This window comes from Falco rusticolus, chromosome 4, assembly GCF_015220075.1.
Source record: "Falco rusticolus isolate bFalRus1 chromosome 4, bFalRus1.pri, whole genome shotgun sequence".
Lineage (NCBI taxonomy): Eukaryota > Metazoa > Chordata > Aves > Falconiformes > Falconidae > Falco > Falco rusticolus.
The window spans coordinates 70,630,164-70,647,315 of record NC_051190.1 but is presented as its reverse complement, the minus strand read 5'-3'; the positions used below and the strand labels follow the sequence as shown (position 1 = coordinate 70,647,315).

At 35.4% G+C, this 17,152-nt stretch overlaps 1 protein-coding gene across 1 annotated transcript in view; it reads right to left on the bottom strand.

Moving 5' to 3' along the window:
* The window catches only part of DNAJC1 (DnaJ heat shock protein family (Hsp40) member C1), a 113,442-nt gene that overhangs the window by 43,311 nt on the left and 52,979 nt on the right, over window positions 1-17,152 (bottom strand). Inside the window, exons 7-8 of the mRNA XM_037384886.1 lie at window positions 10,601-10,691; window positions 998-1,164 (exon numbers count right to left, since the gene is read on the bottom strand). Coding sequence (XP_037240783.1) covers window positions 998-1,164; window positions 10,601-10,691 — 258 coding nt within the window. The remainder of the gene's footprint in view (window positions 1-997; window positions 1,165-10,600; window positions 10,692-17,152) is intronic.

Sequence of the window (17,152 nt, the reverse complement as noted above, 5' to 3'; positions counted from 1 at the left end):
AGGGCATGAAAATATGCTCCAGTGTTCAAGGATTCAGTGTCAATCAATCCCTTACACAGAAATTAAAAGCTAAGAATATTTGCAGAATGGATTTGCTACAGAAATGTAAAAGTAAACAGAACACAGATGCACTAAATAATACAGAAAGACAAAAGATACAGCAAGAGAAAAGTGACAAGTGGGAAGTCATGAAGCTTAGGAATCCAACAGTGGTAGATAATTAAACAGGTTATGCAAAATTCAAGTTATTTTAGAAAAAAAAAATCAATTCTGGCTAAAAATGTGAGGGATTTTTTCACAAGCCTGAAAACAATTAAGGAGTAAGCAAATCTGAAGCACAGAGGAATCAAACAGTTTCAAGATGAAACTATACCTTTTCAAGCCAGTATGTCTTAGTAAAATTTAGCAGAAGGTAAGTACACTAACTGTCACCAAGAACCCTTACCTCTAAGTAGAAAGTACCTTAACAATAGGCCTAAGTAGAATTGTTAGGACTTTTCCATAAGTCAGATGAAATGCACAAAGTACATAAACAGTTCCATAATCAAAAGATACTACACCTGGATATTAAAAAGTGAAGGTTTCTTCTTTCTTTTTCATGTTTTTTTCCTTTTTTAAATAGAGAATCTATTCTTGCAAGCAAAATGATATTAACTGCAATTAAGAGAAACAACCAAGCCTCATATAACTTGACAGCATGATGTCCTACTAATTTCTAGTGAACAAGAACAGTATTTATATTAAAAACCATAGAGGGCTTTCATATATTTTAATCAATGACATCCTACTATAACAACCCTTCAAGTATCATTACACAAATTACATTGAACATCAATATAATCTTTCCCATTATGCCTCTGCCTGACAATACTTCTCTGGACTTCAATGGTATATGAATATTGTGGTGGTATACATACAATATTACATTTTTCTTAAGCAGCAAGCAAATGAATCAGCATTTAAAATATGTAACAACATGAAAAGATTTTGAACTTACCTTCTTTTTCTGTGTTCTGTTCCTGCCTCCCAACCAATCATCCATCTGTTCCTCAATCTCTTCAATTGAAGCTCCATGATCATACGATGGTATATAGGTACGTGACTCCAGAACTGTGTATACAGGGAATTCTGATTTTGGTTTCTTGACTTTAGGCTTCTTCTCCTCTATATGGAAGTAAAAAAAAAAAAAAAAAAAAAAAAAGTAATGCTACCAATACTGCAGAGAAGTATCATTCAGAAGCAGGCTTAGCTCCTCAACTCTTAATGCTATTTCCACTGAGAAAGAGGCTTCAATTTCTTTGTTAAAAAGAGAATTCAGAGTTTTGCATAATAATTTTATTTATGAAAAGCAAACAGCAATGCACCAACTTAGCCCCTCTTCTATCTGAGCTATGCCTTTAACGGCCAAATGAGAAGCCCCACCAAATCACAGTTATTTCTTACTACTGCTACACCAATTTGCAATTAAGATTAGTATAGGCGAAAGCATTTAAAAGCTATTAAAAGATTTTGAAAGTCCAGGTGGCTTCAAAGAAACTGGCAAAGGTAGAAAGGTGAGTTTTAGACAATTTGATATTACTCTATGGTCAGTCATGCTGTGTAAAAGCTTTTAAGTAAACAAATAGCTTCTCTGTTTTCATATTTCTGCAACTATAAATAGCTCTGTTCTAGCACTTACATGTTTTGGTGGATTTAAATGTTGGACCTCATTGCTCAAACTGATCACCATTTTCTGCTCTCTCTGGCACTCAAATGGTATTAAATGGAAGCAGCAAACTTCAGGGACAGGAAAGAGGGACAAACCACCACCCTAAATCCCAGTAGCTGAAAACATATCTGCTACATATGATGATCTCAAAAGAAAGATAAAAGGTTGACTGAAAATTGCCAGAACTTTAGGAAAGACAAGAGGATAAGGATCAGAAAAAGAAGTGTGAACACTCAGAAAGCATCCAGAAACTTCAGGTATGCCAAGGGGGACTCTTGGTTTTTCCTCATTGTTTAAAAAAATATATGCTGTATGCAAAATAACTGGATGCTCCTAAACTGAAAGAGCTGATCTAACAGCTGGCTGCAGCCAAAAGAGGAAAGTTCTACTCTGCCTCCACCTTTCCACTCTCCACTGAGTGTGTACGTGCTCCTCTCTCTTCTATTTATGCTTCAACAGTCATCCATCCACTTGGCAAATTAATTCAATTCACTAATCTAATAGAAAATTACTCCTTTACACTCAAATGAAAAAAACAAACCAACCTCCAAATCATTTAAAGGTGGTGGATGAACAAAAGGAGAATGACACCTCTCAGCGGCACCGAGTCGTTACATCAGCTTATCTGCCTTTGCAACCATGTCCTAATACTCTTCTGAGCATCAGAGGAGAAATGTGTTTTTCATGAAAACCTTCTTGAAAAAAAAAATCCTATAGAGGACAGAGGGACTGTTCCCTACAGACTCTTGATGCAGAATTCCTTTTCCTAACAGAATACATGCAAGAACAGCACTGTGACAAGGCTCCATAGACTTGACAAACTCTAAGGAACCAAATATTTAAGAAAACAGTAAATGAAGACTGTTTCACAGTACCTTTCAGAAGTCCAACAAGAACAGGAAATTCATACAGATCTTGAAAGTTAACAGAATAACTAACAATCCTTTAAACTTTTAAATGTACATTGTTCAGAGACCTGGTTTTGTGAAAAATCTCTAATTTTGCTTATAATTGTCAAATTAGTCTCAATAAATGAAATATTAAGTGAATACTTGAATTTGGAATTTTTTTTTAGCATCCTTCTACAAGTATGCCCAGTAAACACAATCAAATAATATATACTCCCCCAAAAAAACAAAACTAAAAGAAAGCCCCAAAGTGTTAGTCAGCAGTTCTCATTGTTTCGATGTTACTAAAGACAATACTGGTGCAAAATTATTTTTGTCTGCTTCATAAGGTAATATTTATAATCAATTCACATATATTAATCATTATCTCATTTTTCCCCAAAGCTGCCTTATGTAATAGCTTCTAGAGTCTGAGTTAAGATTTGCATGGATAAGTAACAATGGCTTCACCAGCTATTTACTGCAAACACATATACTGGCAAAAATATTCTAGGACGTTACCTTAAATGACAATTTCCACTACTGTAGTTCAGTCCTGCAAAACAATCAAGCACACTGCATATGTTCACTTGGAATGCACTAACAGTGCAGACATAGCAAGACTGCTGGATTTTCCTTTAATCTTGCACTCTGTCAGCTACTGTTTGCTAATCCTCCCTCTCAAAATATGTTAATAGTCAAAGCCTGAATGCATCTAACTAACTTTTAAACAATGAGAGCCTAGCCTGCAGATTGGTCACCTAGGCTCTTTCTGTTGTTTTAGAACTAATTCTCTAAAAGTATGTCCAGAAGACACTGCACCCACTTTAAAATGAGGTATCAAAGACAGTATCTAGGCTTTCTTCAGGCATTTAAGTGACAGGGGAAGACCTAACACAGAAAGACACCCTGCTGTTTGCTAAGTATCCAAGGAACAAAATAATCCCACCTAGAGAAGATGGCAGTACAACCTCAAACAGGCACTCAACCAGAACTAAAAAAACCTTGTGTCTCCCACAAATACTCAACAAGATGTAGGAGTTCAGCACATCCCTTACATATCACAATGGCTCACATACTGAATTAAAAAAAAAATAAATAGAATTTAAGTCACAGCACCATTGACACCGGACTCCCAATAACCCATTGAGAATGGTTTTACCTCAGAACTTTACAAAGCCACTTTTTAGAATAGGAAAGCACATAAAAGTGGTTTAACAGTAACATCATATAGGATTTTAGGTAGAGGAAGTTAAGAAGTTATGTTCCAAGGTAATGATGTACACTGTGAAGCCTCAACTTAAGGCAGCCAAGCACTGTTGCTCTTCCAGGCGAAGATGGAGAAAGCAAAACAGATCACAAACTATTTCACCCTCACAACAGAAGTCCACAGCAGACACCCAGGAAGAAGACCTCTCTCCTTCATGTAATCTCTTCATTACCAGCAATTCAACTGGCAACTCAAAAGACACTTACGACCTGACCTAGTGCTTTCCCCTAAAGAGAGTAAGGTCCAGGTTTTCCAAACAGTAGATGATGCCTAGACAGCTGAATTCTACATCTGCTAAGGCTTGACAGACAGCCAGGAAGCTGGTGTTGCTGCCACCACCACAACCTAAAGCAAGGATGTGTTTGATCATGCTGACAGTAGCGACAACTGCAGCTGTGATTCAGAGTTTAGAAACACAAGTGTTCCCTTAATACTTAGTGTCATATTCTGATGGTGCTGGGTTTAGATGATGTGGCCATCCACTGTAACAGAACAGGCTTTTAAAATGCATTTTTCTCCTCCAGTCTCAAATACTGTTCTAACATTGTTGTGCATAAATTTTAAGTGAAATGCAGGATAAAGCATGCAGAAAAAGATTTCAGACATTCTTCCCAGTTCTGCGACAGCCTACTCACTGTCCACCGGCGTCCCCATGAGACCACTATGCCCTACGTGGGCACCAATATCCAGCAGACCTTAATTATGAGCAGACTTACTGGTGCTCATAAAACGAAATGCAGTGGAGAGAAACAGTCTTGGTGAAACCAGAGGCTGACTTCAAGCTCAATAGGGTAAATGAATAGCTTACACTAAGTACTATTTTCTGTGATTTGGCAATTAAAATACATCATGTTCCCAGTGTAGTAACTTTTCTAGTTTATTGAATAAAATAAAAAAAAAAAAGGCAAGAGCAGAAAGTAAATGGATAATCCAAGATTGTAAGCACTATGAAAACCATTTGATGTCTACCACTCCAAAGTAAAATCCTCGGTCCTTTACATGATTTATGACTTTTACAGAGTTCTAGTTCTTCTGTAGCAGAAGAAGTTTTGTAATTTACTGACTTCCCACCGCAAAGATACTAATTTTCTATGAATATTTTCTACCTTTAGAACTATCAAGTTCTTTACCAAAAGACTAAATTTGACTGTGTATTTAACAACTTAAAGTTAGAAAAAAAGAGATATAATTTGTCCCCTATGTTTGAACTGCATATAAACATATGCATCACTGGGATGCCTAGACTTTAGCAGGTAACAATTAGCAAACTCTCTTAAAGTACAGTACTTCACGTTCCTGAAGGCCTCCAATACTATTCCCATACTGGCTACACATTTTACTATTTTATGGTACCATGATCCGGGTTTTGAAGTTTGATGAATTACTTGCACATAATCACATACTTTGACCTTCCTCGTTAGTCTTCCACCTTGTTATTACATTAATTTTATCAGTGGCATTATTAATAGTATCTGGCTAATGGTTATTTGCTTTAACCTATATCAGCTGTCATTTTTAGAAGATAAGTAATCAGCATTTTGGATGAAGTGCCATGTAATAAAACCGCTGTGTTTTCTTCCATAATAAGTATGAGGTCCATATTTTAAAAGTTTTCAGAAAAGTATATATTCATTTTACCTGTTAGTTGATGTAAACATACAGAATTCAGAGAATTTTTCACAGAAGAAACAACCACTTCATAGAGAAAGAACAAAAAAAAACAAGCGCAGAACTGCTGCCAAGGAAGTATGATACATCAAGCTGGAGCTCCCTCTCTCTGCAAGGCTCTTAAGCATGAACAAGACTTCACAGAATTCACAGAAAATACAGTAAAAAAAAAAAAGACAAACTATTCAATATCAATGCAAATATGAGCAAACATTCCTGTTTAAAAAAAATGTAATTTCTGTACTATTAATAAAATCAATGGGATTATATATATCTGTCTCTAAGTCATGATACATTCATACATCTGCTGTACTGGGACCTTTGAGCAAACTAACAAAAAACCATGCTCAGTGATAAGTGTATCCTCAACTACAAAAAACTTCTCACAAACTGTAGTTTTTCATGTCTTTCATCTTTTTCTGAGTATCTACCCTTGCCAAAACTTTCAATTCTTCCAAAATACCTCATCCCCATAATATGATAGCGTTAGAAGTAAACCTCCAGTATTTGAGAGCTAATCTGCCATCAACAAACATATAATGAAATGTCTCTTTCATATGAGCCTCATAACACACACACATGTTAGTGGAGTATTTTCCATAAAATCTGAAGCAAATTTTGTACAGAGAGGCATCATATAGCCTAGTTGAAACAACTGGGAAAAGCACATGAGCTTGCAAGTTCAAAATCCTTTCAGCAGGCCTGCCAAAACAATCAGTGAAACAGACGATACTTCATTTGCCATAATTAGGCTTCAGAGGTAACGATTAAGTGATCAGAACATTCACACCCACATCAACCAAAAAGCACACATTATATGAATTATTTTTTTCTGAACTTGCCTGTCACCAAATCATTACTGAGCAGGTATGCTAACACTGCGTTTTGGCAGGGATTAATACTCAACACAATTATCCAAGATATTTGTCAATTATTTGGAAGTACATAAAGTTGCCTTCAGCATAGTGCTTCACTACATAAATTTGGTCACAGTGATTTACAGTGAAAAGTGTAGGAAGTAGTCAGAACATGGACTGGCTGGTAGTGTGGGACCAATCAAATCAAAAGCATTTTTGAAAATTACACAATTAAGGACCTTATGTCATGTCTGCACCTATGAGAGACTGTACGCAGGGAACCTTTGATGTACAAGCCTGCAGTTATGGTAGACAAGTGATCAGAATAATGAGAACTACGGTAATCTGTGATTCTGTAAACAAAACAGTAATAATATAAGAAATGTGATTTTATAATCTGATTACAAACATTAGAACACTATATACAAACCCAGTGCCCAATACTTACAGCTATATTGAAAAACTTGAGTACAGAAAATCCACAGAAATTAAGGGCTAAAGAAATACTTTACATAAAGAAAACCTGCAGATAAATAAAACCTTTTTTTTAAGCACATAAAAATACTAATAATAACCAACCGAAAGCTAAAGCTAGAGAAATCCATAGTGAAATTGAGATATAGCTAACAATAAAATTAATTGTTGGAACAAGCCATGAAGAACAGAAGGCATCTCAAGGTTTTCTGATCAATATTATATCTTAAATAAGATGCTAACAGCTGAAGTACATCACTGGTACAAGTCAAACAAGTCAAGTCATGAGAATCAGTATTTTTCACTGATTTTTGCCTGTAAGGGTCTGAAATAAACATCATGCTAAATGATCTAGTGATGTCTTTTATCTCTAGGTTTCATAAAACAATACACAAAGCTACCCAAGCAGCATGCTGTATTCCAAGCTGTCTGGAAAGGGAGAACCATCAAGCCTAACCAAACTTGATCAAATGTATTAAAGGGTTCGCTACAGTTCTGGATGTTTCACAGCAGGTATTCAGGTAAGAAGACATGCCTTACTATAAAGCTCTATACAGAGACAGAAACACCACTGTAGATACCATCATAAAGCCCTAATACAGAAAGAAGGCTAGTCATGCAGCTATAGGGCTACTAACTTTGTAGTTCAGTTAAAGCTTGAATGATGCGGGCAAGGAAAAAAACCAAAAGAACAAAGTATTACTCAACATGGTTTATAACTAGAAACAAAATAGCTTCTTGCCATGTATTATTCTAGATGCTTTGTACATCAGGGCAAGAATTCTGGATCTACAATGCAAATATGTCTGGTAACTGAGATACCAGTGAAGAGTTCACCTGCAATATCTAGCAGGTGCTATTTCTTTGAAAAGGCGTATTTTAAAAATAAATTTAAGTCTTTACATTCAAAGTCTGGGAAAACAAACATGAGAACATAAACTACCAAAGCTAAATATATAGAAAGAAAAATAGATGTGTTTCCCCCCAGAAAATGCACGTGGTTGAAAGAGGACCAGCAGAACTTCTAGAATTTGTCTTGGTAACTACTCAAATCTTGCCATTTAAGTTTAAAAGCTGGTAGTCATCTGTCCTGACAATGCATCCCTAAGCCTTTGCAGTGTAATGACTGCTCAGTTCAGTATATTACATCACATGGCCATGAGGAACAGGACTATCTATTGTTACAGAATCATTCCCTGATGCAGGGATTATACATGTGTGATGTTACAGTGAGAGGTTAACAGAAACTTTATTCATTAAAGCACTTTCAATTTAGAATAATTTTTTTGTCCTGGTATCTAAATGTGGAAAGAGCATCAGAAAATGTAAGGCAAACCATTTCTATTTTTGTACATAAACCATCCAGTTATCCATAATTCACACAAAACCACATGCCCTAGAAACATAAGGTCTGTACTGTAAGTTGCTATATTTTTGTGAGGTAAAGTTGTTATATTTTACTAAGGGACTAATGACAGTTTTGAATGGATTAAGAAATTATACAAAACACTGTAAAAGGGCCAGAAAAATAAATCAAAATTGGCATAATATTGACTTACCAAGAAATTATTTTTTCATACTCCTTACCGAACATAGTACTTTAATGACATATCCCAATACTGTTTTGTAATGTCCTCTCTTTCCTACTTTGCAAATTATATTTTCCTCCTCCAGTACCCTTTTCTGGTTTTTAGTTGAAGCTGCCTACAGAATACCACACCATTTCAGCGAAAAGCAGGTAGACATGGGGGTAAACTAGCAATTAAGTCATGAAAAAACAAGCACTGTAAAACAGCTATTGCTAATCTGCATGAGACCCATCTATCTAATTGAGTAAATTAACTGCCATTGTGAACTTGAATTCCATGGATGGTCTCTAAAATTAACAAGAATGGAGGCAAACAAAAAACCAAAATGCACATTTGGTGATTTACAACCTTTCTATGCTAATTATGAAGTGACAATGCAAAACAATATAATGAAATAAGCAAATTTAACAGATGCTTTGCATGCAAGCTTCAGTACAAAAGTATGTAACTTTTTGCCTATAGATACGTAGATGCATCACTTGTTCTTCTCCTCAGAGTCATTTCTTTTAGAAAAAGGTAACTGACAGCTCATTCTGCTGCCCAGCAACAGCACTGCTATGGCTGACCAAATTAATTCCGTGCCAAATTTCAAACTCTGCTAATTACAGGTAGTGACTCTCAGTCCTTCCGCTTGCTCCCTGCCAGGAAGCCTACCGAGGGAGGGCAGGATGCCAACTGGCCCCTGCTCTCACAAGTGACATTGGGTCACCTGGCAGACATAAGGGTCACGCTCCAATGTCACACCCAGCAGCACGACAGGGGACAGGATGGTGCTTCTGTGAAAGGTCAGGGATGACATGGAGGGGGGAAGCATGCCAAACCTGCACCTCTCACGTGTGGGTACTTCTACTGGAGGCAATCAAAAAAAGCGACTCTTACATGACACCTGGCAGAGGAGAAATACTGAAAAGTTCACACACTGTCTTTCAGTGAAGCACAGGAATGTGCACACTACAATTTTAATATTTTTATACTTTCACTTGCCCTGCTGCTTTCAAAAACTTGTCCTTTTTAAAACAGTAGTTCACAGATTTCAATGAAGAACATATGCCAGCTATTCTGAACAACAGCAGTATGTTACTATCTGACAATTTAACAAGTTTGTAATAACCCAAGTCAAGACCCTTTTCAAGAGCCCATGTTGTGGTAGGTATCTCAAACATAATGGCAGGCCTCCCTAACAAGCATTAAACACACTCTTTTGCTAGATTTGGCCTGGGTCCATGGTTCTCACTGAGCCACTAATGTTATCCATTTTCTCAAAACAGATTCAGCTACAGATAAATTGGGAATTATTGCTGAAACTGGATCTCTTTGCTGATTTTATAAAATTAAGCTATTTTGTAAATATAAATAATGCAGCTGTATTTTAAGTGCCTAAAAGCTTATGCATACTCAAAGCTAGTAAATTATTATAGGACACTCGATGCACTTGTCAGAATAAAGGAACTTAGAAGCATGCACTTAAGTACAGCAAATAAAGCAAGCACACACATACAAACAGACAAAAAACTTTTAAAATTGTCTTCAGAAGAGGGTTAGGTTTAACTACTGTCAAAAGCAAATAATTGAAAGAAAAGTCACCTGTAATTATTCTGAATACTTTATTAAGGGAAATGCTAATTGCATTCTCTGGTCTTATAAAAGACTGTAAAGACTTTAAAGCCTTTATTTCAACAATAGCATGAATCAACCTCCAAAGCCTGCATCCATGCTTCTGGAAATTCAAATTACATTCAATTTTTATCACAAAAGTCAACTCAATATACACAAAAGAATTATTAAACATAATTTAAAAAAAATATTTGCAGACAAAGAATACAAGAATGTTCAAAATTCAAAAGGTCACTTCTGAAAATGTGTACTTCCAAGATCTATACGTTTGAGATCTCCCTCTCCTGTAAAGCAACATTTCTAGCAAGTATGCTTTTGTTACAATAACTATCAAACATAGAGTTTTATGCTTCTATAGGAATAAGCCCACAGCCTACTGCATAATTAGTCAGAAAATTAAAAGCTTATTTAACAGCTGTACAGAAATATATAAAGCATGTATTTTAGAAGATTATAAAAATGTTTGTTCATATACATCCTGTGTAGTAGGTATATCATATTACATCTTTATTAAGACAGTGGTAAAAACTCACTCTGAAGTGTCTCAAGTTCAGCCTTAGCCAGGGCATCTTCTTTCGCCTTCATTTTTGTTTCTTTATATTCTATATATAATTGTCTGGCATCCTTTAAGAAAATGTTGCAATGGCATTAGCATCCTTATACAAGCAAGTTATTGCAATGGCTCTGTTTTAAATTCTCAGTTAACCTTGCAAAATAATTTAACACATATTCGTTTCTCTGAGTTACAACAATTTTCAGTATTGAAAGTATTTGTTTAGAATGTAGAATTTTTGCATAATGAAGGTTTAAAGTAATAGCATTGATATTGTATACTATGATGATCAATGAGAACCTGAAAAGCAAAATGGTTAGAAAACACATTTCTGATCACTACCTACAGCTTTCTAAGAGGTCACGTACCCACTCTGCTCACATTAGCAATCTCGAAGTTCAAGGAAGAAAGAAAAGTTTTAAATTAGAATAGTGTGTGCAGGGACAAAGGCAATTGCTAGGCAGCAGTCATTTTAGTGTGAACTTATTATGGTAACACTTACTGCATGTTCCAAAATACCTAACTTGGTTTGGTGTTTTTTGGGGGGATTTGGTGGTGGGGGGTTTTTTTAGGGTTTTTTTGTTTTGTGGTTTTTGTTTGGTTTTTTTTTTTAAAAAAAAAAATCACCTTCTACATTGCTATTAAAAGTGTTGAATATATTAAGTTTTTTCTCCAAGGATTAGATTAGGTTCTAATCTGAAATCTATTTGGCAAGTTTACACATAAAACTAGAAGTCCTGTCACAAATCTCACAATAAAGTACATTTCCAAAATCTGATGAAATAGTAATTATAGATTTGCATTGAAAGCTTTCCAATACGAACAACCAGATCGCTGAAGAGATATGGAGAGTTTTCTTACTCTCGTTTACCAGTTTGAGATTTCTATACTCATTCAAAAACAATGAATCTGGAAAGTCAAAATGGACAAATCATTATTTGCCATTTCCAAGCATGCAGAAATTCTATTGTATTAAATAAAAATTAATTCTAGTATTAGAAAAACTTAATTTTAGTACTTTATAGCCAAAAATATTTTTATTCTTGTTATTACATTAATAGTCCCATGTTTTACATATAGAGGGTTATTTTGATTTAAATGTAGAACATATTGTAAAATACCTTTTTTTTAATATTTTTAGAACTTGAACTAACATCATAAATTTGATCAAAACCTCGTCTCATTAAAAATTACATAAGACATCTTAATAAATTTTTTAAATAAAAACTGAGTTAATTAGTCATTATTGCCACCTCTAATGATAGAGGTCATCTAAACCCATTGCTTCCTGAAAAGATACCATGACACAACAGTTCTTTGTGTTACACTGACATCTACCCCTTCAAAGATACTTGAGGGCAGTGGGAAAACACAGGACAGAATCAAAATCCAGCTCTGAGCAGAACTTCATAGTGTTGTGGAGATGTCTCACCAATACAAGTCAGCATGCCTGAAGAACAACTCTCACAAATTCCCAGAAAAGACCAGTAAGGTTTCATCTCCTTCCAAAATACCTCTTCTTGCTCTCTATTTGTCTTTACATTTGGGTATGGGAAATGGGAAGTTACACTGCTCTGCCAGGTTTACACAGATCACTGTGCACAGAATTTGAAAACCTGACATAACTTTTTGCTGCTGGAACATAACAGATGAGGGCATCTCACATGCTTACAGTTTTGGTTTTACAGATGGGGAAAAAGGAGTTTTGGTGGGTTTATTAGAATTGGGGCTAAAAAAACCCATGTGTAGGTGGTACAGGAGGACTATCATTAACAGCAGATACGAAGACTTTCAGGAACCATACTCAGTTCCTATGTTAAAACACTGAATTACAAAATTAGGATCAGCAGTGGTTGTCTTCTTGGTTTACCTGAAATATGAATTCCCTATCACTTACGGAAACTTCTCTTGTACTCTCCAGTTTTGGACCATTTGCATTGTTAAGAAGCAGAAACAGCCATAAATGTAATGGTTAACTTCTGCTGTAAGTTTGAGATATTTGGGTTGCCTGGCATACACAGGACACAGACATATTGACATCCAAAAAATGCTTTTGTTTAAGGCTATGATTTCAAATTGGTTACAATTAACTAGCATTTAAATTTAACCCATTTGACACTGAAAGCCAATATTTGATGCTAAATTCTGGTGTAAAATCCATTATTGCTTGTGGGATCTCCTGACAGCAGGCACTAGGGGGTAACTGTCAATCTCTCCAGCACGTCAATCATGGAACAATTGGAAATGTGGCTCAGAAGAAAATGAGACACAATAGCTGAACAACAAAGAAAACTAGTCAGAAGCACATAAATGAAATTTAGTAGTATTGTTGCTTTACAGATATAAAATGGATTATCACTGCAAATGGAGTAATACGCAGGTAACAAAGGCAACATTACTCTTTTATCTTATTAATGGCAGTTTATAACGGCTGACACCATAATCACAAAAAAGGGGAGACTGCACATTTATATGTATACATTTTTGTGTGCTTCAAAAACAAAGAAAAAAAAATCAACATGGATTCTGAAGATTTGAAAACCAAATCTTTCCTACAAAAACATAAGAAATGGCTCTACAGGTCATAAAGAGAAATTAAAAGACGTACCTGAGCAAAGATTTTAGCCACAGACACAAACTACATGGGTATAAGACCTTGTAAGTTCAAATGAAAAAACACTGGAAAACAGTTTAAAAAGGAAGTTTTTGAATAAATAAAACTTCTTCTGCCCTAACACAAATAAGCACATTTCAATTCACTCCTCATTAGTTTTCAACAGGATCAGTCTAAAGAGGAATACTCGTTTTCAAGCCTATTTAGTTTCAGTAGTAAAAGTATTTCAAAACAGATTTATGTTCAGATTTTTCCAAAGTGACAAATTTAAGCAGTCATTTTGCCTCAATTCAAAAATTTTAGGGCCCTAAAAACATTGGCAATATAGATACAGGCTCCTCCAATCTGGTGATCCTTCCCAAAGATGCAGTAACGATTTCTCTTTCAGAGGATCTTTCCCCAAACAGCTCAACATATGTGAAACATCAAAAATTTTTATCTGATGTACACTTCACCTTCAACACGTGATAAATGTAAGAAAAAGCAACATTTTTGTCCTTCTGGGGGTGGAAAGGGACAGAGAAAAGACACACAAATGCAAAGCTTGGAACTGTTCTAACTAGAAGCTCTAGCTTACCTAATCAGAAATACTTTTTTCTCATTTGCAAGAGTTTGAGAAGTTGTCAAAAAAAAGAACATCAGCACAAATACATTACTTTTCTACACCATCAAAGCAGCAATATGCATGTAGTTAAGCAAAAAGAATAATCAAGAGGGTTAATATATGCTGGTTTATTATACTATGATTTCAAATATACACTTCCTAAAAAGGAACATAACATAAAAAAGTGTATTAGAAATGCAGAATTCTGCTATTATATATTTCTAAATTATATTTCCGCTGTAAAGTATAGGAAGTTCCTGTGATTACCCTCATATTTAATCAAAATTCTCAAAAAAGTGTTGTGGAAGAAAAAAAATTGACAATCAATTAATGTATTTTCAATATTTTAAGACCAAATAAGAACCAAGAATACTGAAAAATTCTTGTATTTCAGTTCCTTTTATATAAGTTCTCATGTCAATAAATTTGAGATTGCCAAGACAAAGCTAGACTTGAGTTACGCAGAAATACATAATCTTGGTACTGGACTTTTAAGGTTGTTTTTGTTTGGGAGTTTGGTTGGGGGTTTTGGTGTTTTGTTTTGTTTGTTGTTTTCAAATCAACAGATACAGTATTTAAACTGTATTAATTTTGGAACTAAAAACTTCAGTTCTGAGTAAGACTCTGTCACTCTGGCCCTCTCCTTGAATTTTGGGGAGGGTGATGAGGTTTTGTTGGTTTGTTTGATTTGTGGTTTGCTTTTTCCCTCCTCTCCAGTTAGTCCTCCTGACTTTCTGGTCTACCTCAAGAAGACTAGAGATTAGGAGAAATAAGACAAACATTAGAAAAAACTTGCTGTATTGACCATATGTGAATCTTCATGACAGATTTTGTGATAGAATCAACTTCACATTTTAGTTCTCTGGGTGAGGGACTAATACAAACAAAACACATCCCCTCAGAATTTACAGTTAACTGGAAACTTTCCCACAAGCATACTTCAAATCAGTACATTGAAAATAATTGTCTGTGCATTAATTCTTATTAAATCAATCTACAGACTTAAGAGAAATACTTGTATAAATTTCATGAACTAATTTTTTGGTCTTTTGAGTACAGGTTCTTGTATAATTTGTAAAAAAAAAAAAACAAAGAGAAAAAAGTCAAATTTACAGCAACATCTAACCTTCAATTTGCTGTTTCTGTGCAATAAAAATGCCAGCCATTATACCACAGTGAAAACACTCTTTTGGATGGGTTTATAAACTAGTATTACCAACATGTTATGCCAAGAAATAATGTAAAAGAGGAAGAATTAAACAGTATTTCTCTTTGGCATTTTTACATGTTTACTCAAAGGCAAAGTAGTAAATAAATAGGAATTGCATTATTTCCTCCTTTATAATCAGAAAATCATGCTCTGACCTTGGAATAATACCAGGTGTGGCCAGGCTTTCCAGCTGTGTGTAGCCAAGCCTAGGATGCACTGGGTGACCAGCAGCATCTGCTGCGTGTTCCACATCCACAGTGGTGAAACAAAGGCAGCCAGAAGGGGGAACTGAGGCCAACACTGCAAGGCCTCCTTGGGACCCATTCACACCCTGTGAAACCTCATACCACAACAGAACAGTACCACTAATTGAGAGCCAGTATCACCTTATGTACAAGTGCTACTCTCGAAGCTACACTCCTCTAACACGTACGTGTGCTGGGATATGCAGACATACATAAAGTGATTTAAAGGAGCAGAACAAAATTGGGTGCCACAGAACAGCAGGCAATTAAAGGCAAATAGTGTCTTATCTGTATTTAAACGTTTTACTATGCAGCAAAGCGCATTCTGTCTCCAGAGCCTCAGACAGCACCCTGTTAGACATAAATTATTTTTGCTCACTTGCATACACCCAGAATACTTGTTTTACCATCTACTCTCCTCTGACCTGCTTCTAAGCTTCTAATTGACCTTGGGGTCAAGAGCTGCATCCCTACTTTCGTTCTCCCAGCAGCTGCAAAATAGCAGCAAGAAACAGAGCAAATGGGCAATCACTTGTGCCACACGTCCTGCAACTGCTTGCTCCCTGCAACTTATATCAACATTGGTGCTGTACAGTAAGTCGGAACACATCAAAACCCTGTAAAGTGGGAATTAAGGAGATATTTAACCTTACTGACTTGAGTAATCACCTTCAAAAATATCTTTTAAGGCACACATTATTAAATGCAATAAATTTTATTTTAATATCTCACATGATGATTTTATATAAAGTCATATGTGAAAACAAAAACAACCCACATAAGTGTTTGCTGACCTAATCAAATCTCGCTTAAAAGCTAACTTTGCCAAAGGAGATGCCCTGCTGGCAAAGCCTCTTGAGTTTAATAACACATTGCCAATCCATTTAAGGCCAAAGCTGAACCATCTCCAAACAGGTGCTGAAATGTAATCATGTATTAAAAGAAAACCTGTCGAAAAAATGCCAAGAAATTAAACACCTCTGGGTCACTAGTTTGAATCTATTCCAGGCTACTAAATCAGCTACAGTAATTACCATCTGGTAGTCTACATAAAAATAAATTACTGGCCTTTTTGTTTTAATTCACTTTGCGCTACACTACGGTCTTTATAAACAAAAGTTTCAATTGTAATTGAAAGCTTTGTTGATAATCTCACTAGGTTATACCCAGTGCAATTACATATTGAGCTTGAACTGCCTTCTCATTATTGGCAAGCCACCAGAAGTTCTTCCAGCACTTCACTGCTAGGGTGTATGCACTACACCTACACTATTATAGATAGAAGGTAACAGAAAACTATTTTTTTAACAAGAATCCGTTTTTGTCTGAACCAAACAAAAACGCTTTCTGCTTCATTACAGTCAGGCCAAAAGCAGACTTATAATTTCACTAATAAAAAATATTTCCTAGTGCTGACTGGCATTAATGAAGTTAGTGTAAAAATACAGACATTCATAGCTAAGCTTCACCACATCAAGGTGGAGGAAAAGTAGTTGAAAGGAACACTAACACTCCTACCTTCAGTTTTCTGAAGGAAATATTTTGTGAAAAATATTTAACAACATTTTTAAGACAGACCACTTTTCTTAAGTTGTATGTCTGCACATCCAAAGAAAAAAACTCTAGTCAGCTGTTCTGGGAATAAACTATGATTCATAGATGACTGTTCTCCCACTAACGAAAAGCATACTTAACACGACTGTCTACTCTATTACATTCACCATTTGAACTGAAATTCTTGCACAGTATATTCAGCTGGTTTATTTCTCTGTAAGAACTATTTTCCGTTCCAATAAACATTTTAATTGAGTTCTGTTTCTTTTTTTCTCCTTCTTCTTTTATTTTTTTTTTTAAAATAC